The sequence below is a fragment of the Apodemus sylvaticus genome, chromosome 13, assembly GCF_947179515.1.
Source record: "Apodemus sylvaticus chromosome 13, mApoSyl1.1, whole genome shotgun sequence".
NCBI lineage: Eukaryota > Metazoa > Chordata > Mammalia > Rodentia > Muridae > Apodemus > Apodemus sylvaticus.
This window is the reverse complement of record NC_067484.1, coordinates 72,849,842-72,871,271: the sequence shown is the minus strand read 5'-3', so window position 1 is coordinate 72,871,271 and position 21,430 is coordinate 72,849,842. Positions and strand designations below refer to the sequence as shown.

At 40.9% G+C, this 21,430-nt stretch overlaps 1 protein-coding gene across 4 annotated transcripts in view; it reads left to right on the top strand.

Annotated features, from left to right (window-relative positions):
- Camk4 (calcium/calmodulin dependent protein kinase IV) overlaps window positions 1–21,430 on the top strand; it is a 235,520-nt gene that overhangs the window by 145,123 nt on the left and 68,967 nt on the right. For all 4 annotated transcript variants that reach the window (XM_052155453.1, XM_052155454.1, XM_052155455.1 and 1 more), the window contains exons 4-5: window positions 1,879–1,961; window positions 18,937–19,009. In XM_052155453.1, the coding sequence (XP_052011413.1) occupies window positions 1,879–1,961; window positions 18,937–19,009 (156 nt within the window). The remainder of the gene's footprint in view (window positions 1–1,878; window positions 1,962–18,936; window positions 19,010–21,430) is intronic.

Below are 21,430 nucleotides of genomic sequence, written 5' to 3'. Positions count from 1 at the left end.
GGGTTCTTCCTCTCTGAGAAGCAGCACTGCCTAACTCAAGGCCTTACCTCACCACATGCAATCAGTTTCAGAATAGATGGGCTAGCAGTACATACCTTGCCTCTGTTCATGCATAAAAGGAAGGGAAAATTGAGAAATTTGTTTTATTCTAATGAACACTGGCTTTCTCCCTCTTTTGTTTCCTATCTTTTTAATATGCCATTGCCGAAAAGGCCTTTGAAGCAAAAGGCATTGCTTTCCAAAGTCATTTCAGCCTTTGGGAGAGTGTCTGCTTCAGAAATAATGCAAAGATGCAAATAAACGATGTACGTGAATGGGAGAACTAACCAGCTTCCGGAAGCTCTGTTGTCAGGTCGCCTCTGAGAAAAATGAGTGAAAAGCTTTTTGGAATCAATGAAGTGAAAAAGAACACAATCATTTTCACAGCAGCATCTTGATTTTATAAATTAAACCATCTATATAATTAAAAAAGAAGCAACCCTATTTGTGTGCAGGGTGATGACCTGCAATGCTCAAACCAAAGTGCACACACCTTGATATACACGTTAAAGGTGCACTTAGCTACACATTAGCAAATATTTTTCTCATAATAAATAGGAAGATGGACCGCAGCACTGACTCATCAACCTTGGGTTGCCACACAGGACCCAGGCTCCACACACCTCTGTGCTTGCGATTTCTCCATCCTTGGTGCCTTGATTTCCCACCCTGTGCCTTGTCTTCACGGCCCCATAGTGCTAGCTGCACATTTCCCTTAGTCACCAGGTTGATATTCAAGGAAGAAATTGGAAGGGCCTTGTCAGCAGGGTCGGATGAGAAAAGATTCTCAGAAACGACTGAGCAGAGTTCTCTTGGAACTTTGCTAGGCAGAGCTAGCTAGAAGTGCTCCCCAGCTCCATCCAGGCACGCTGATCAGAGAGCAGGCTTGTCCTAAGCAGCTCAGACTGTTGTCATCCACAGTGTGGGGCCAGGCGCCTCGCTTCTCAGAACTAAAGCAGAGTTCTGTATGCAGTAAAGTGTGAGGACTCTGAGTAAGCAGTTCTCAAACGAGTCATACTCAGTTCCCACGGTCACGTTCTCCATGGCCTCCTTCTGAGGGAGCCACTGTGGAGCACCCCTCAGTGTAGATCAGTGCTGGCTTCTGGATTCTCCGATGTCTGGAGAGATGTCTACATTGGGTTGGATTGTGTGAATGCGATGAAACCCTGGTGTGGTCAGTCAGTTCTGTCCCACCACTCTGTCCAAAAAACCTTCACAAACAAGGGACTCTATAAGTGCTGAAGTGTACACAGACTGCCACTCCACTTCACACCCACCCCGACCTCACAAACTAACTCCAAATCCCCTGTTTCCAAGATAAAGCACTGCTCATCTCCTGCTGCCTTAGTGCTTTCAGACAGGTTTGTAAAGATGGGTCTTGTATTTGATTCTAGGGAAAAGAAAGAAAGAAAGAAGGGGAGGAAAGGAAAGAGGGAGGAAAGGAGGGAAGGAGAAAGGAAGGAGGAAGGGAGGAAAGGAGGGAAGGAGAAAGGAGGGAGGAAGGGAGGAAAGGAGGGAGAGGGAGAGAGGGAAGGAAGGGAGGGAGAAAGATTGCAACATTTGGGTAGAATTTAGGAAGTGTTTTTTAAGAGATTTATCTCAAAATGAAAAATGTCAAAATTTAGTAAGACTTTGGAAAAAAAACTGAGCTGTCTGACAAAACCAGCAACTGAGAAATAGAGGAGCACTGCCTGCCTAGTGCTGGATCGAGGGACCTTCCCGCGCTAACCCAGCCATTGGTAATGCCGACTCGTCTTTGTCCAAACTTTTAGATGTTGTCAAGGAAGATGGGGATGAGCCGTATTTGATGTTCTGTCTTAATGTACATCTTTCCCTCAGATAAAACTCAAGGAAATATTTGAAACCCCCACAGAAATCAGCCTGGTCCTTGAACTGGTTACAGGAGGAGAACTGTTTGACAGGTGAGTCAGGCCTAGAGGTCAAAGCACCAGAAATAAATGTTTGCTCTGTGTCACCAGAAGAATCAAATTTCCTGAGCTTTTTCACAATAGAAGAATTATGTAAATTGATATGTTTTTCTTAAAATAAGTCTTGAGAAGAATGTTGAAGAGAGGTAGATCATCCTAATCGGTAAGATAAATAAATAAGTAATTAAAAAAGAAAAGAATGTCAATTTACCTTCACAAACATTTGTGTTCAAAAAGTAGAATTTTATGAAATCACATATTTTGACTAAATAGCATTTATATGAGATTATTTTGTGAAAAAAAATTACTTAAAGTTGTGTTAGTGTTCGCTGTCATGATCCAAAAACTCCTAAGAGTCAGTGTTCTTCAAATGACTATTTATAACCTATTCTCTGCAAGATGGGAGTCTATGTAAAAAGTTTCACGTTGCAGAGTAAGGGGTGTGTTGCTTTGGCCTACTCTTGTCTTTCAAGGTGTTTGCTCGGAGCTTATCCCTCCAAGATATTTGAGAATGGGAGAGGAGAGGATGCCCCCAAATCTGAAAGAACTGTAGGTCAAGACAACTCCCACAGTTGTCTCTCCTCCCTGCCTACTCAGGAGCGTTATGGATGGGCAGGCTGTGGGGGATCCTCTGCTGTATTCATCAGGCCAACAAAGAATGAATGTGAAGCTAGCAGTGCGAGGCAGTTAGAGTAGAAATGGTGAGAAGCCACTGGAAGGGTCTTGGTAAGAGATGACTAACCAGATGGGGGAAATCAGAAGACTGAGTGTCTAGATCTTGTCAAAAGCTTCACGAGTCTTTCATGAATGAATGAGCAACTTTAACAGTGAACGGACTCTTGAGAAGAAAGGTATCCCAAGGAGATTGGCTTTGATTGTTGAAAGAAGACACTACTTCCAGACTCCTGCAGTGGTCTTAAATGTATGTGCTGCTCTCAGATTCATGTATTGAAACCTTGACTCCCAAGATGGTGGTATGGAGGTGGCTCCTCTGTGAGGGAGATAGGCTGTCAGGGAGCCTGTACGGATAGAATTAGTGGCCTTGTGAAGGCATCCGTGAAAGGCCGCTGTCTCTGATAAAGCCATCCCTTAGAAACAATCTGCTGGTGTCCTGGTCATGCACTTCTTAATATCTAGAATTATGAAAAATAAATGTCCGTAGTATATTACATATAAAGCTACCTACCATTAACCCCTTTGCAACAGCCCAGATAAACCAAGACAAACAAGTAGACCTTAAAGCTCTAACGTTTTGACTACAGTGAGAATATCGCATGAGGAGGTGGGGTGGCCATGCATGGTAACCTTCTGGTGGCAACTGTTTGTTGCTAGTCTCTCAGCCCTGAGTCCTGACCCCGCCACCCAAAGGTAAGCTGAACTACCGCAATGTACTTAACATCCCTGAGTTTTGGAATGAATCTGAAGCTGTTCAGTGCTGCTAACAAATTAGGTATGCCAAACCGTCTTTAAGAACAGACTATGTGTTCTAAAGTCATCCTGTTCCCGTGTGCTTAGACAAGGTTTCTCTGGAGTATCACTAGGATTTGTTTAGGATGGTTTCTTTAATAACACCACTGTAAATGAATATTTTTATGATTATAGTCTTCGTCTGGGTACAGTAATATATTTATGGTAAGATCCTACTGGCTTCGGAGGCATGAAAGCTCTCTAAGGAGACCTTGAATATTTCTCTGCTAATTATGCTCTATTAGAAATCTCACGTTCTTTAATTATAAATAGTTGCAGATAAGAATCGCAAGTGGAAGCTACCACTTACCAGTGATACTTAATGATTTACCTACCACCTCTCTTCACTTGAATTAATTGCAGTCAAGAGTCTCTTCTTCCCTTTTTACAAAGCTTTCTATGAGAGAATTTGGCATGAATTTTATTTTAGCTCTAGAAAAAAAAACATAGGAACAGAAATGCAGTTAATTAATTTGTAGAAATGAATGAAGTATTTCTGTTTCATAAACAACTGACAGAGCAAATAAAGTTCTCACCACGGTACAAGCTCTCGGAGACTTTAAGAGATAGATTTCCCCCCTGAACATTGCTCACATTCTTGGCATGGTAGACATGGTAGACATGACTTGGCTTCTCTACTATGTTGTTTACCTCACAGTTATTCTTAAATTTTATCAAGTTGAAATAAATTTTGTATTATTAGTCAATCCATTGGTTTTCTTTTCTTTGAGAGATTAAAAAAAATCCTAATATTGTTTCTTTTTGTGCGTTTAGGTCAAGTTCTAATTTGTTGAATTGCGATGAGGAGAATTTATTCCTGGTCTAGTGGTGGCTCGAAGAGTAACCAATGACCAAACCGAGAGGAGCTGAGGGAGGGAAGATCGGGCAGTGTTAGTCAAGGTGCTTGCTTGGCTTTTATTAGGAAAGTTCTGTTCTGTGATGCTTATGAGAAGACGAAGCAGTGTTTCTCGATGAATTTAAATAAAAAACCACGAAGGATAAATGACTTAGAATTTTGAATAAAAAACAATGCCTTTTCTATCTTAGAAAAGTCATAGCCAAACATTTTATATGAAAGTCTGCATAATTCTGGTATTACAGGAAGAAGAAAGCCCCCAGAGTTTCCTTCTTTTCAGTGTTATCACAACTGCTAAAACCTTAACTTCCCTGCCAGTAAACTTGCTAGCAGAGCAAACTTGGAGCTTTCAGAAAAGTTTCCTTTCCTTTTCTTTTTCTTTTCTTTTTTTCTCTCTCTCCAGAAATGGCTGTATTTTACCTCCAACCATTCCAGCAGTATCCTCGGGGTGCTAATTAGCCCTAAGGTGCCTCCTGCCTCTCTCCACCCAATTTTGTCTTAAAACTTAAAACCTAAATTCCCTGTAAGTTTTGTTGTCCTGGCTTATTTTTTATAAGGTTTTGCTTACCAACGTCAAACACTAAACATAGAGGTTGTAGGGCATAAAGCTTTGAATGTTGACTCTTCAAAAACAACAGATCTTTTTCTTTAACTTGTAGCATAGAAACAAAACAGTGTGTGTGAAGAAGCACTAGGCTGATTAAAAGGGATTAAAAGAAGAGGCTGATTAAAAAACCTGAAGACCCTTCTGGTTTGGCCAAAGATCCATCAATCCTTTAAAGGTCTACATGTTCAGCCAGGTGATGTTAGCAGCACATCTCCTCCCAGACATGCTGAATTCTGTCCCTCAGCTCTGGGCAGCTTCTCAGTCTGTCAACTGTTTCTTCAGCACCAGAGGAAGAGTAAAGGGCAGGCTGGTTCTGCTAGCATTGTTTCCTGAGGAGACCTTGGTACTTTTGAATGAAACCTCTTTTTTTATTAGTTATTTTATTTATTTACATTTCAAATGTCATCCTCCTTCCAGGTTTCCCCTCCGCTAATCCCCCATCTTATCCCCCTTCCTCCTTTGCCTCTGTGAGGGTGTTCCTCAACCCACCTACCCACGCCCACCTCACCCCCCTCCATCTCCCTATGCTAGGGCATTGTGCCTCCACAGGACCAAGGGAGATGGGTCCTCCCCTCTGATTGATGCCATCCATCCTCTGCTACATATGTAGTTAGAACCATGGGTCCCTCCATCGAATGCCGTCTTTACTTCCTTTTTGATCTCTGGTGTCTTCAAACTGAATTTTAAATGCTTTTAATTTAATTTTAATTTTTTGGCATTTTATACATGGATACTCCATTTACACGATTTCCCTGTTGCTACTCTCTCTGTCCCCCTGCCTCACGGACTCCCTCTTAAATCCACGACATGTTTTGCTTTGTTGTTATTGCACATGCATGTGAACACACACGCTACTAAGTTCATTGAGTGTTCTCATATGCACTGGCTTGGGTTATTGGCTCACACATATGGCAAATTTCCTTCACTATGTGGTTATGTCTAAAGTCGACTGCTTGAGATTGAATAACCTATCAGAGGGCTAATCTCTGGGTAAAACTGTTTCTCCATCTCTCAGCCTGTAGCTCTTCTATGGGTGAGATCTTGTGAGATTTTTTCCCCCAACCATATTGGCATATTGACTGGTGTTATCATTATACAAGCCTGCTTTAGGCAACCATAATGTTGACACTCCATAGTTATAGCCTCCCTGTCATGTCAAGAAGACTCCACCTTATGGCAAGCATCCTGTTCCTCTGGTTCTTATGATCCTGTCAACTCTCTTCTGTATTTATGTCTTCCTGGGGTCACTTATTCTGTCCACTTTGACAAGCTGTGGATTTATGTAATTGTCTTCATCTGCTCCAAAAAGAATCCTGTTTGATGAGGGGTAAGAACTCTACTTATCTTTATGTAGTTAGACTCTTTATACGATAGAATCAGTATTTAGAGTATAGTTAGAAAGTATATTGGTTTAGGAAAATGACAGTAGAAGGTTCTAGAAGGTTCTCCTCTTGGGTCTGTGTTCTCACATAGCCGGTGATAGTTAGCTAGGTTTCATTTTCTTGCTAGGAGTGTGCCTAACCACCATTGCTGAACACAGATATTCCTATGTGGTTCAAAAATTCTTTTACCAATTCTAGTATGTTTTTCTCTTATAAAAAAAGAAACTTCCAAGAGAAAGCAGGATGAAAGGAGTTCCTTTGCTAGGTAGATATGGAAATTTTGAGTTAGTAAATATATTTTTTGGTTGTGAGCCTAACCTCAATGGCTGAGCCATCTCTTCATAATTGTTAACATAAATGGTCTTGAATTCAGCAGCCATCTGTCTTTCAGAGGGAACCATTTTCCATGTGATATCTTACAGTCTTCTTTAAGATACTCAGTCACACATCCTAGCCAAGAGAATGAACTGCTGTTGATTTTCTCTGTGGAGAATCCAGGTCCTATGGGCTAGTCTTGTATGAAGCTGTGTCTAGTCCATTCACTTTTCTGTCTTTGTGGAGCCTTTTCTTTTTTTCCAGGACTATGAGCTAAAGAAAATATTAGTATGTTGGAAACTCATGTTTGAATTTTATGTCTCTGACTCTGAATTTGTTTTTCTGTACTTTCTGCAACTTAAAATGTTCTTTTAGTAAGCCACAAAGAGTCTATAAACAAGGAAGAGGGTAACTATCCCAGAACCATGCACATAGCCTGTGAATTGCTATCGGTTACATGATCAAAATTAGTGTATCCATCTGCCTTAACACTTCTGGGATTTTAACTGTTGTTATTGAGGCTAGCTGAATTTTCAGAAAACTGTCCAGAAATACTCGTTGCCCTGTTTCATTGGGTTGGTATCATGGTTGATAACAGAATTAACCAAATTCAGGAAATGTCTGGACTAATGAAAAGTGTTGTTCTAAAATTAGTCAGTAAGTTAATCCTCTGAAGCTCTATGATATCTTGATTTCTATAAAGGATAATCAGTCACCGTGAGAACCGCATCTTCTACCCCCTGGGATCCCGGCATCTGCACAAGGTACTTTACTAGAACGGTCTCACTCCAAGCAACACAGACACTACACAGGTCTTGTTATATACATTTTAGAGACCAAATAACTGGGAACCAGAGAAGCTCATCAGCTTCCATTCAGACACCTAGCTTAGAAGTCTAAAAACAAAGAAGACTCAATTCAAGCCTGGGGTTTTCCAAAGTCTACGATTATTCTATCATGTTATGCTATGTTGGTATTCTTACTTAAAAATAAAACCACAGACTAGTTGTATAACACGACTTCTGTCTCCATCTCATTTTCGGTCACTATGACAGAGTACAGAATCAATTTAAGGGAAGAGGGGGCTTATACTGTTTCTCATTTCAAAGGTAGCCTATGTCATGGTATGAAGTCAAGGCTACAAGAGCTGGAAGCAGCTGGTCACATTGTGTGTGCAGTCAAGAGGCAAAGAGTAATGCAGGGGTGCTGGTGCTCAGTCCTCTCTACTCCACATTCCAAGAGCTCAGTCAGGAAATGGTGCTAGCAAACGTAGATAGTTAATGCAATCAAGATAATCCCATAAAAATATGGCCAGAGGCCAGTCTCCCAGGAAATTCTGGGTTCCATCAAGTTGACAATTACAACTAAGTATTGAATTATCTGACTAAAACATTAGGCTAATCTGAGAATTAATATGCACATACTTGTTTTAGATATGGATATTTCAAATACATCTCAATATGTGGCTTTACAACTACATGAGAAGCAAATGTGTACTGTGATTCTGAGCAGATATGTAGTGTGCTTTTTGTAGGAATGTGGATATAAGGGAAATGGTGGAGGTGGGATAGTTGGAAGGTACATGGGAGACTTGGTTATTATTTTAAGATGAAACTCGGGGACACAGTAACTTTCTAATGGAATGGAGCCCACACGAAGCAGGTGAGATCCTTTGGGAAATGGGACATGTGTTCAGAAGAACATTCCAGAGAAAGCCCTGGTGGTGTTATCAGGAGTCTAAGCAACTTGCTAGGGTAAGACAAGCACCTTTCCTTGGAAGTGGAAAAAATGGCAAATGATGCAGAAATCAAAGACCCACGAGATTAGAGAACTTTGGGAAAGAGTACGTTAAAGGAATTCCTGCTTAGATTGGAATTTCTTACTTAGAAATTGGATTTCTGCCCTTTCGTGGATGTTGGTAAACAGGCTCAAGCCTCCTGGGTTAGAGAGAAAGAAACTTTTGTTCCTAGGCCTAGAAAAGGTCATGGGTGTCAGCACTGCAGCAGACTTCCCTTGGTTCTTCCCTGGACTCGGTAAAGCAGATCCTCGTGGATGTCTGCGTACAAAGCACAACATGATGCATGAGGAGAAATAAGGCAGATGTCACCCGCTGTTGACTGAGCACGCAAAATGTACAACTCCATATTGCACAGTCAATAGAAACTCTCTAAAATACAGATGAACCTCAGATACTCTGCTGAGCAAGGCAAACACAGAAGACTTTGTAGTATATAATTTCCGTTGTGTGGAATTTCCAGGAGGACTGCATGTTTCCTGATACAACAGAGTAGGGGCTTGTTTGGGTAGGGAGAGGGGACAGGAAGAGGAGGCAGGGAGAGGGGGCAGGGAGAGGGGACAGGGAGAGGGGCAGGGAGAGGGGACAGGGAGAGGGGCAGGGAGAGGGGACAGGGAGAGGGGCAGGGAGAAGGGACAGGGAGAGGGGGTAGGGAGAGGGGGTAGGGAGGGGGCAGGTTGGATTATAAGCAATGTGGATGGTTCAAACTTGATGGACTGCTTTTCCGGTGTTGTCAGAGCCATGGTATTTTTCTCCTAATAACGTCTGATGTAGAAGTACACTTGGAGAGAGAAATGGTGATGTGAGAAAGTGAATGGACAGAGGCCAGGGCTGAGTGCCCACTAAGGCAGGATGCTTATTTGTAGACCTAGGTCAGTGACTTTCTTTCTCGTATTCCACAAAGGTCTTGACATCACTTATTTCTTTGGGTTCATCTCTGTCTTTTCAATTAGCTCTCTCTCTCTCTCTCTCTCTCTCTCTCTCTCTGTATGTATGTATGTATGTATGTATGTATGTATGTATGTATGTATGTATTTATTTATTTATTTTATGTATATGAGTACTGATCTGCATGTACACCTGTGCACCAGAAGAGGGCATCAGAACTCCTTGTAGGTGCTTAGGAGCCACCATGTGGGAAGTGAACACAGAAACTCTGGAAAAGCAGCCACTGCTCTTAACCTCTGAGCCATCTCTCCAGCCCCAGGTGTTTCCTTCTTCTTCTCTTTCCAGAGTCTTTTTTCTTTTCCATCTCTCAGGTTCCATCTTTCCCTTAAACATCTTGCATTCCCTTTAGGTTAGCCACCCTGGTGACCAGGTTAACAGTGGAGAGGAAAAAAAAAATAGTGGTAGGCTGGGCTGTTGACTGGGCTTCCCATCGACACTGCTCATCCACAGGGCTCAGACGAACTCAGCAGTCTTCCATCTGTTCTAGGTGAGTCTTGTCGCCCTTGGCCCCATCCGCTGTGAACTGGGTAGCCAGGAAGTTAATCACTGATTTCTCCTCCTTTCTTTTAGCAGTTCTCAAACACATCACTCTGACAATTTTATCTGTCTGTCTGTCTATCTATCTATCTATCTATCTATCTATCTATCTATCTATCTATCTATCTATCTATTATGTTCTCTGTCTGCATGTATGCCCACAGGCCAGAAGAGGGCACGAGTTCTCATTCTAGATGGTTGTGGGCCACCATGTGGTTGCTAGGAATTGAACTCAGGACCTCTAGAAGAGCATCCAATGCCCTTAACTTCTGAACCATCTCTCCAGCCCCCCTCTGCCCATTTTTATTTATTGCTTCTGCTCTCTGCAGCCTTAACATCTCCTTTTCCATAGTAAAGGACTCCTCCCTGCCATTAATCTGTTCCCTTCTTCGTTTTGAAGCAAGACTTTAACCAGAGAAGCCCCAGAGCTACGTAACATTTTCTGCTCAAGTAATAAATATGTTTCAAATATGTCCAACATATCCACTTAAACCCTGCATCTCCCCGCCATGCTGGCTAACTTCATTAACTGCTTTATTTCTCTCATGTTAACGCTCACACATTGCCTCCATGCCCAAGGAATCCAAGTCTGGGAAAAACGAAGGAAAACTGATTTGGACTTGGATATGATAGTGTTGTCAGCAGCTTCCAAACAAAATTATACCGACACCAGTAAAGAAAGCCACAGTATAAAAATATTCGAAGTGAAACTAGGAATCTTATTATGTAGAAGTAGAAGTTATCAGGTAGAGGGGTGGAGGCAAGGGCCTTCCCGAGTGGAATGATACCCAAAAGCACAGTGCACCGGCAGGATGTGGGGCAGGTGCCATGCCTCTTAGTCTCCATCTCAAATGTTGAGCGAGGCAGAAAGCAAACAGTGGTGAGATATTTGTCAGATGACGGCTGAGTGAGCAATGCGCCCTCCAGCAATTTAAAGAGAGTCTCTGTGTCAGACTTCTCATCTCTAGTATGAAAGAATTGGACCAGAAATCCCTTGGGCCCATTCCCAAGCCTGCAGTTTAGTTCTCCCTTCTCTTTCTCCTGGAGTGCAACTCCCCAGCCATAGCCAAGTGGATCCACAGCCTGCTCCCCCCCCACCCCCCAAGAGCTCCCACACGACAGGTGCTAGTGGTAGCTTTGAAATTGCTTTTTCAATATATGAGTTTAACATCCTCTGGTTCTTGAAGAAAGCATATAAATGAAGACACCATCAATGAAATGTGCAAAAGCGGCAAATGAAGCCTGTAAAGGAAAAACACATTCATGCAGAGACACAGAAATATCCACTTTAATAGAATATTATGTGTCACAGCACAGCGGTGTGCTGTTATCCACTGAGATTCGATTCCTGAAGCTCGCGTTATTTGGGGCTTTTATCTTATGACATTCAATCCTCTGGCACACATTTTCGTCAGCTCGACGTCTTTTTCCCGTGAACCTACAGACACCTGATAGCCCAGTCATTTGAGAAGGAGCCATGATTGGTGCTCAGGGCAGCAGGGCTGCTAATCTGTGTGCCAGGAAGTCCGAGGCCTCAGGATGTGATTTGAGCTCTTCACCTGCTGTGCTCCTGCTAACTGCCTGGATGGAGATGTGCTCACTCAATTTGTGGCAATTATTCTGCAAGGATCGAATGCACGGGAGTCGTGCATTATGCTGGATCCTCAGAGAGGAATACTTGGTGCCCATATTTTCTTATCCTACGATTCAAAAGGAAAAGATAAAAAGGAAAATAGACTCGCTAGATAGAAGAGGCCAGTGTGGGCCAGAGCAGCAAAGCAGTGACGTAAATAGCACAGTACTTAAGGAAGAAAGGCTGTTAGGGACAGAGCATACTGCAGCAAAGAGCCTGGGGAAGATGCCCTGTGCTGTTTCTCCACGCTCTTATCCTGTAGGAAGTATAGTCTAGGGATAGATTGTCGTGAAGATACTGGGAGACATTTTGTTTTAGCTTTGAGCCTTCTAACCTAGCTAACAATGGAGCAGTATGGAGTTGTGTCATGGACACCAGTCATATGACTTGAGCCTTTGAAAATGATCTTAAAATTCTGGTAGCGTCTTAAGCACTTTCCAAATATTTTACAGAACATGAAAATGAATGTGCTTCAATATAAAGACAAAAAAAACAGGGGAAAAATTACTTCTTTTTTTTTTTAAAGCTCTGCTTTCCTCCCAGTGATTGAATACTTTCATTATTTCTGAAAATCAAAGTCACTGGTATATTTTGTATAGAACTGCAAGCTCTTGACTTCTCAGTCATGTTCAATTTCACTGCCATTTTTAATAAGATGTCAGATACTGTGTGTAATGTCACTTCGTGAAGCAAGATTTCTGTGTGCCTGAATTTGAATCACTTTGATATTGTTTAAAATAAGTTCCAAAGATTTACAGTCTTACAGTCATACATAAATGGCGTAGATTTGAATTTAGAACTCCCCTGTTTACTGGGCTTCTTTCAAGAAGCAATGGTAAGATCTCCAGGGCTAAGGCTGAGGTGGCTGGGATGGGTATCTCTTCTAGTTCAGTGCATTTGCTCATAGTGATAAGACACCTGCCAAGAGATGGTCCAGATGGCCTCAGCCTGAAATTTTTATGACATTCATTCATTTGGTGATTAGTCATGATGCTGTGAGGAATTATTGATAGACTCCTATGAGCAGTGCTTGCTGCCAAGCTCTGTGAATGATTCAAGTCCCACAGCGGCTGTGTCCACACGTCACCTTCATCTTCCTTTGCTTGGCCACTAATATCTTCATTTATCATCAGAGTCCTGTTATTAACCCATATTTGTCATAAAGAATTTGGTGCTATTGACCATAACTAGTCAGTCTCAAGCTTTCTGGGCAGTCAGCTCAACTTATAAAATATTTATAATGAAATGTCTGAATCCCAGAAACATAACCTGGTGACAAAAATGAAACATGGTCTGAGAACAAAATTCCTTTTAGCCAAAGGATTCTAGATGAGAATCCGAGAAAGGGTCATGGGGACCGAGATAAACTGTAGATTAAGGTTGGGGTGAGGTAGACAATGCAGCAGAATGTGTCTTTGCTGTGTGTACCTGCTCAAAAGATGCTTCTGCTCCTCATTAGAGAACTGACAAATCACTCCGTCATATAAGCTCTGGCTTAGCATATCATATTTATTATGTTTGATTATATAGATCTATGATAATTCCTTTACCATCTGTAATCTCACACGGGCCAAGTCAAACCTAATCCTCGTTGCTTCCAAAAAGTACCCGGCTCGTGTACCTTACACAGGAAGGTGGATTGTTGAATATTGCTACCCATCCTCGTTTTCTATTTCTTCTGAAGCCTTGTTTCCATTTTATTATTTTTTTTACAATGGAAAAAACTTTAATAGCAATTTGTGAACATGACATCTGTGAACATGACATCAAAATCTCGGCAGCGATGAGGTCCTCTGGTAGATGGCGTCACCATGTGGAAATATACACAGGAGAATCAAGAATAATGTGTAGGAGAATGTTGGCTGAGGAAGGAAAGGGCTCACTCATACATCTCCATGCTTACAGGAGAGCAGAGGTAACCTCTAAATGTGGATCTTCTGTGACATAATTATCTTACATTACTATCCAACTTATAAAAACTCCCCTTACTCATCAGAGCTATTGCTGGGCAGACAAGTTTCCTGTTTTTATTGTTCTCCTACTCCTTATCCACTCTCAGCCCCATTCCCTCCCTTGTTGACATCTAGGAAACTTAGGTTCACATTTCCGGTCTGATCTGAGACATCTCTCTTCCCACAAGGTTCCTAACCTAGATTACTACCTTTCTCAGCTCTCTCTAGCCAGCCCCCAATGCTTGCATCACAGCATTTAGTTAGGCCTTTGATTGCTCTGCCTACTTGTATAAGAAAGAGCCCATCTGTGCAAAGAGCTTGTCTCACTCCTGAGAACCCCACACACCATAGTCACTCCATAATGTTTATTAAATGAATAAATGCATCTGTCGGAATGTTAGATGAATTATTTTACTAGTATGACACTCCCCTGTCCAAAAAGTTCCAGAATATCCAGACAAGTATTTGTTCTGAAGCCCAGACACTGCACTAGTTAACTAATATTGCTAAAACAAATTTCCTTAGGCTGGGTGACTTATATTCAATAGAACTACATTTTTTTTAAAATTCTGAGTCTAAGAAGTACAATATTAAGATGTCAGTAGATTAGCTTCTGGCTGGGGGCCCATTTCTGGATTCCTGAAGATGCTTGCATACTGTTTCTATGTGCTGTAAAGGGTAACATTTCCTCTATAAGAGAACCAATCTTGTTTGCTAGGGCCTCACCCTTGTGATCCAATTATCTATCAGACTCCACCTCCTAACAGCTGATTCCTTAGGCAGGTCCGTAGGCAATTGCGTTTAATATACAAAGTTTTAAAACATACCAAGATTCAGTTCATACCAGGCACTTACCCCCATATTATACTCAAATAAATATATATAAACACTTCATTTAGGTCACAGCTTGAAACTTATACTAAAGTATAATAAGAAAATTCTGACTGGTAGAGTATTGTGCTTTCAAATGTACTGAGACCTATAAGGACTGCATATTTAATAGACAACTAGAAATAACAGTGCATAGTTGTGCAAGCCAATTCTCTTAACCCTGGAGGATTCTCCATCACTTTTGTGACAATTCTCTTCTAACATAACTATATAGAAAACCTGAGATTGTAGGTAGAGTGTAGTGTATAAGGAACCACCTGTCACCTCTTTGATGGTTAGACTACAAACTGTACATAAAGCACAAAGTGGGGAGGTGGTAATATGATAGTGAACTTCTCAGCCTTCTCTCTCATGGATAATCCTTTTCTCTTCTCGGATACATATGTCGGGGAGCCTAGGTCCAGCCCATATATGTTCTTTGGTTGGTGGTTCAGACTTTGAGAGCCCCAAGGGTCCAGGTTAGTTGACTCTGTTGGTCTTTCTGTGGAGTCCCTGTCCTTTTCGGGTTCCCCAATCCTCCCCCCCCAACTCTTCCACAAGACTCCCAAAACTCTATCTAATGTTTGGCTGTAGCTCTCTGCATCTCTTTCCATTGGCTGCTGAGTGGAACTTCCCAGAGGTCAGTTACACTAGATTCCTGTCTGCTAGCATAACAGAGTATCTTTAACAGTGTCAGGGATTGGTCCTTGCCCATGGGATGGGCCTCAAATTGGGCCAGTCATTGGTTGGCCATTCCCTCTTTCTTTGCTCCATTTTTGTCCCTGCACATTTTATAGGCGGGACACATTTTGGATTGAAGGTTTTGTGGGTGCTATCATTACCTTTCCACTGGTTGTCCTGCCTGGCTACACGAGGTGGCCATTTCAGGCTCCATATCTTCTACTGCTAGGAGTCTCAGCTAAGGTCACCCCCACAGACTCTTCCCAATGCCCCAGGTCTCTGGCACATCCCAGAGATCCCCTCATGCGACCCCAGACCCTGCCTCTTATTTCTGTTCTCTTTCTGTCGCTCTCCCTACACTTTATCTCCCCCATTGCTGTTCCCCCTCTCACCCAGTTCCCTCTCTCCCTCCACCTCTGATGTCTATTTTATTTCCCAGTTTGAATAAGATTCAAACATCCTTCTTTGGGCACTCCTTGTTTTTTGGCATCTTTGGGTCTATGAATGTAGGATGGTTATCTTGTACTTTATGGCTAATATCCATTTATAAGTGAGTGCATACATAACATGGGTGTCCTTTTGGATCTGGGTTACCTCTCTCAGGATATTTTCTAGTTTCATCCAGGTGCCCGAAAAATTCATGATGTCCTTGTCTTTAACAGCTGAGTAGTATTCCATTGTGTAAAAGTACTACATATTTTTTAATCCATTCTTCAATTGAGGGACATCTAGATTGTTCCCAGTTTCTGGATATTACAAATAAAGCTACTATGAATATAATTGAGCAAGTGTTCTTGTGGTATGGTGGAGCATCTTTGGGGCATACGCCTAGGAGTGGTATACAACCAAATTGATTTCCAGAGTGTTTTTTCAAGTTTGCCTTCCCACCAGCAATGAAGGAGTGTTCCCTTTGCTCCACACCCTTGCCAGCATGTGCTGTCCCTTGAGTTTTTGATCTTAGCAATTCTTATGGATTCAAGATAGAATCTCAGAGTCATTTTGATTTCCATTTCCCTGATGACTGTGGACTTTGAATATTTCTTTAATTGCTCCACAGTCATTCAAGATTACTCTATTGAGAATTCTCCATTTAGCCCTGTAGCCCCTTTGTAAAAAACATGGGTATAACAGGGTCCTCTGGTAGTATCATACCCAGTTTTCAGAGGAACTGCCAGACTGATTTCGAGAGTGGTTGTACCAGCTTCCAACCCCACCAGCAGTGGAAGAGTGTTCTTCTTTCTCCATATCCTCACCAGCACCTGCTGTCTCCTGAGTTTTTGACCTTAGCCATTCTAACTGGTGTGAGGTGAAATCTCAGGGTTGTTTTGATTTGCATTTCCCTGATGACTAAGGATGTTGAACATTTCTTTAGGTGCTTCTCAGCCATTCAATATTCCTCAGGTGAAAATTATTTGTTTAGCCCTGTACCCCATTTTTTAAATAGGATTATTTGGCTCTCTGGAGTCTAACTTCTTAAGTTCTTTGTGTACATTGCATATTAGCCCTCTGTTGGATGTAGAGTTGGTAAAGATCTTTTCCCAATTTGTTGGTTGCTGTTTTGTCCGCCTAGGCATATACCCAGAGATTCTCCCGCATGTAATAAGGACACATGCTCCACTATGTTCATAGCAGCCCTATTTATAATAGCCAGAAGCTGGAAAGAACCCAGATGTCCCTCAACGGAGGAATGGATACAGAAAATGTGGTATATTTACACAATGGAATACCACTCAACTATTAAAAACAATGAATTCATGAAATTCTAAAGCAAATGGGTGGAACTGGAAAATATCATCCTAAGTGAGGTCACAAAAGAACACACATGGTATGCACTCACTGATAAGTGGATATTAGCCCAGAAGCTCGGAATACCCAAGACACAACATATCAAATCATTCCCAAGAAGAAGGAAGGAGAGGGCCCTGGTCCTAGGAAGGCTTGATGCAGCAGTGTAGGGGAATACCAGGACAGGGAAGCGGGAAGGGGTTGATTTGGAAACAGGGGGAGGGGAGAGGGCTTATGGGACTTCTGGGGAGGAGGTAACCAGGAAGGGGGAAATCATTTGAAATGTAAATAAAGAACATATATCTAATAAAAAATGGGTTATTTGATTTTGTTATATAATTTCTGATTTTTTTTACATATATTTTGGGTATTAGTCCTCTGTTAGATGTGTGTAGAGTTGGTGAAGATATTTTCCCATTCTGTAGGCTGTCATTTTGTCCTATAGAGAGTGTCTTTTGCCTTACAGAAGCTTTACAGTTTCATGAGGTACTATTTATTGTTGATCTTAGCATCTGAGCTTTGGGAGTTATGTTCAGGAAGTTTTCTCCTGTACCAATGTGTGTTTAAGGCTCGTCCCTAAATTCTCTTCTATTAGATTTAGTGTATGCAGTCTAATGTTGAGGACTAAGGCTTATTTATTATGGTATATGGTGTTCTGACTGCATGTATGCCTGCATTACAGAAGAGGGCACCAGATCTTATTATAGATAGTTATGAGCCACCATGTAGTTACTGGGAATTGAACTCAGGACATCTGTTAGAGCAGTCAGTGTTCCTAACCTTTGGGTCATCTCTCCAGCCCCATACTTAAATTTTAAATGCTCAAAAAGTGTAGTCAAAGAAATGATTTCAGGACCAGTGAGATACCTCATCAGATAGAGGGTATTGCTGCCAAGTCTGACCAGCTGAGTTCAGTCCCTGTAAGTTGTCCTCTGACTTCCACAGAGGTGTCATGTCACCTCCCCCCACATACCCCAACACAATAAATAATAAATAAATGAATGTTTAAAACAAATTATGTCAATAGAAGATTTTGTAAGTCGACCTAACCATCTAGCTTTGTCATGAATTGGATAACATCTATAGTGTTGTAAGGTAATATTCATAAGAATGAATTTTAAGAAGCAAATAATAAACACCTCAGGAGTATAATCTAGGATTTGGAGGAGTGCTTATGATCAACTTACATAATTAGGAAAAACAATAAATTTTAAGTGTCTAAATGATAAAACAGTGCATATTAGGAGATTCTCTCCTCATCCTTTTAAAAGATTATGAGTTTGTGTTTTACCATTTTTATGAATAGTGGAAAATAAAATGATTAAAAATTGAAATATATCTTTTTGATAGTTGAATAACTATGATCTTTAAGAACTTTTCTTATGTTCTTTTGTTTTTGTCATAACAATTCTATTTGACATTTCCTTCTCCTCTATTTCCCAATTTTGACACATTTTATAGGTTTTTAATTCAGTTATTAACATCAGCTACTTTGAGAATGTATATAGTTTTTGCTGTGACATTTAAAAGAAACAAAAGCAAAATGAAGTTACTTTCTGCAAAGTAACTATCCAAATTTTGTAAATTTCATTTAAAATGAATTCTAATAAACAGAAATTTAACATATTCATGAGCTTGGAAAATTGCAGTGGGGTGTATTTGATACTATTGAAGATTTTCTGTACTTTACAAGTATGATACTGTGATTATGCTATGATTTTTAGAAGATTTATCATCATTTGAGTATATGTTATTTTTTAAAATAATAAAACATGAAAGAAAGTAAGTCTTCAGATAGATAAAGGTTACCTACATAACTAATTACAAAAATTAGTAATTGGGATATATATAGTATAAAATCTACTTTGGCATATGCTTAAAATAATTTACAATTTGAAGTTAAAATGAGGCAGGCTGAGTGGCTAGGTTAAGCCAAGAGGAAAAGAATGTTTTTCATTTTCTTAGCAAAGCTGAGATTTTAGAATGGCTGTTTCTGGAATCTTTCCCCCGTGTTGGAAAAACTGTTGCAATTGTTCGGATGTATCTTCTCTGATGTTGATTTAATTAACTTCCTTTAGCCCCCATTCAACTAAAAGTATGTGTCTGTGTCTGAGAAGCATTTTGTGTTCATGTTTTTTTAGGATTGTGGAGAAGGGATACTACAGTGAGCGTGACGCGGCTGACGCTGTGAAGCAGATCCTGGAGGCTGTCGCTGTAAGTCAGAGCCACACTGAGGGTTTATCTGTTGGTCCTCTGCCTGTCACAGGCATCGCTCAAGCCATACAGCTGTGTGATGTCAGTGTAAGCCGAGCACAGGTGTGTGGATGAGTTATCGCAAGAAAATACGCTTAATTAACGCACATAACGAACTGGCTGCTCACATCCGAAGGGTGTGCCGCCGTCTGTGGAGCTAGTCACATTCTGTCACCAGTTCATGTTAGGATCTACTGTCCTTATTTGTTCTCTATAATTTCCTACCTCAGTTTTAAGTGTATTTTTCTGTTGCTTTTATTGTTTTATGCAGTTTTATTGGAAATGGAAGAAAGTCGAATAAGATAAATATGGGCCCTAAAACATAAAGATTGCTGCCTTTTCTTTTAAAATAAAGCAATGGACTTGAAGAATAATGAACCTAATCATTTTATTTTTGAGGAAAAATATAAGGCGAAATTTTGTATTGGCGTGCAACTTTATAAATTAATTGTGGAAGTAAATGCACATTTATGAATATGTAATTTCACAATTTGGCTTGAACTTCATGTAATTGCTGCCTAGTTGAAAGAAGTTTCAACTATGTTGGCTAAATCTTCCAATATAGTCACTGGCTTATATTTTCACCATATGTATATGTGTATGTGTATGTATATGTTTATGTATATGTGTGTGTGCATGCACATATATATATGCACATGTCTGTGTGTATATACTGTAGAGAGGAACTCTGTCTCTCACAAAAACTATATATATATATATATATATACATATATATATATATGTATATATATATATATATATATGTGTGTGTGTGTGTGTGTGTGTGTGTGTGTGTATGTGTGTGTGTCTGTGTTTGTCATGAGCCCAGAAGAGGGTGTCAGAGTCCCTGGAACTGAAGTTGCAGATGGTTGTGAGCTACCCTACCTGAGTGCTGTGAGCCGAACCCAGATCCTCTGGAAGCACAGTGAGCACTCTCAGCTACTGGACCATCTCTCCAGCTCTGGTCCCTGGCTATAATATCTTAATGATTCATTTTTGAGAGTAAAGCTAAAACAACTTTTTTTCTGAGCATATAGAACAGATCCCAAAGGAGGATGTTTACCAGAATTAGTTAAAAAAATAATAATCCCACACTTTTGCTTCTAGTACTCAGGATACAGGTAGATCTCTTGAGTTTGAGGCTAGCCTGGTCTACAGAGAGAGAGTTCTTTGTAGCCAGTACTGTAGAGAGGAACTCTGTCTCACACAAAAACAATAAGAAAAAAATTTATACAATCTTGTATAGCCAAATATACTATTCTTCAGTTTGTTATCTTTAGTAATCAACCAAAGAAACAAGCACGTATTCCACTCATTTCACGCACAGGAAAAACAAGTGTGGGCTGGGGAGTGACTTAGTGGATAAGAGTGTTTTCTGTGCAACCAAGGACAGAGTTCAAATACCCAGTACATATGTTAAAACCAAGGTATTGCCTCCAGCCCCAACAGTGGGGGTAGAAACATACTGATCCTGGAAATTCCTGGGACAGCCACCTTAGAAGCCACAGTGAGTTTCAGGTTCACTGAGAGACTCTGTCTCAAAAAATATGTTCCAAGATGCTGATATGACTCAGTGGTTAAAAGCATTTGCTACAAAGTCCCAGGTCCTACATGGTAGAAGAACCAACTGCTGTAAGTTATTCTCTAGTCTGCACACATACATCATGACATATGGATACACACACACACACACACACACACACACACACAACTAAGTAAGCAAACAAATATGATTGTAGAAATAAAAAACGAGGAGGTGAGCACTAGAAGACTGTTTACTCTCCCCATTGCCTCACACACACTCTCATGGGCATGTCCTAACTCATGCGTGGATATACATACTACACAGAGAGGTGGGGGAGAGAAGGGGGAAGAGGAAGAGAGAGACTGAGAGGAAGGGAGAGTGTGAGAGAGAGACAGAGAGAGACAGGAGAGACAGAGAGAGGAGAGAGGGGAGAGAGTGAGAGGAGAGAGAGAGACATGGAAAGAATGAGACAGAGGGAGACAGAGGAAGAGTAGAGAGAGAAAAACACTGGAAAGGATGTGATAAATTTTAACTCTGTGTACAACATATATCCTGGCTACTTAAATACTGAATGTCAAATTCATATTCTCACTGTACACAAAAGCAACCACATTCTAAGTTATTTCTCACCCTAGAGTCTTAGATTTGCAAACTCAGGAATAATTTCCAATGCTCCCATTCTCTCCTCTCGCCTCCCTTCTCACCTTGAGTTGAATTTCCCTTCAGTCGTGTCCCTGAACCCAATCTCACTCATCGCGAGACAGTTTTCTGGCTTGTGTTTCTAAACCAGGCTTCTATTTGCCTCCAATTCTTGTTCTTAAGCATATGCCTAGAATCATTTTTTGTGATTACTACTT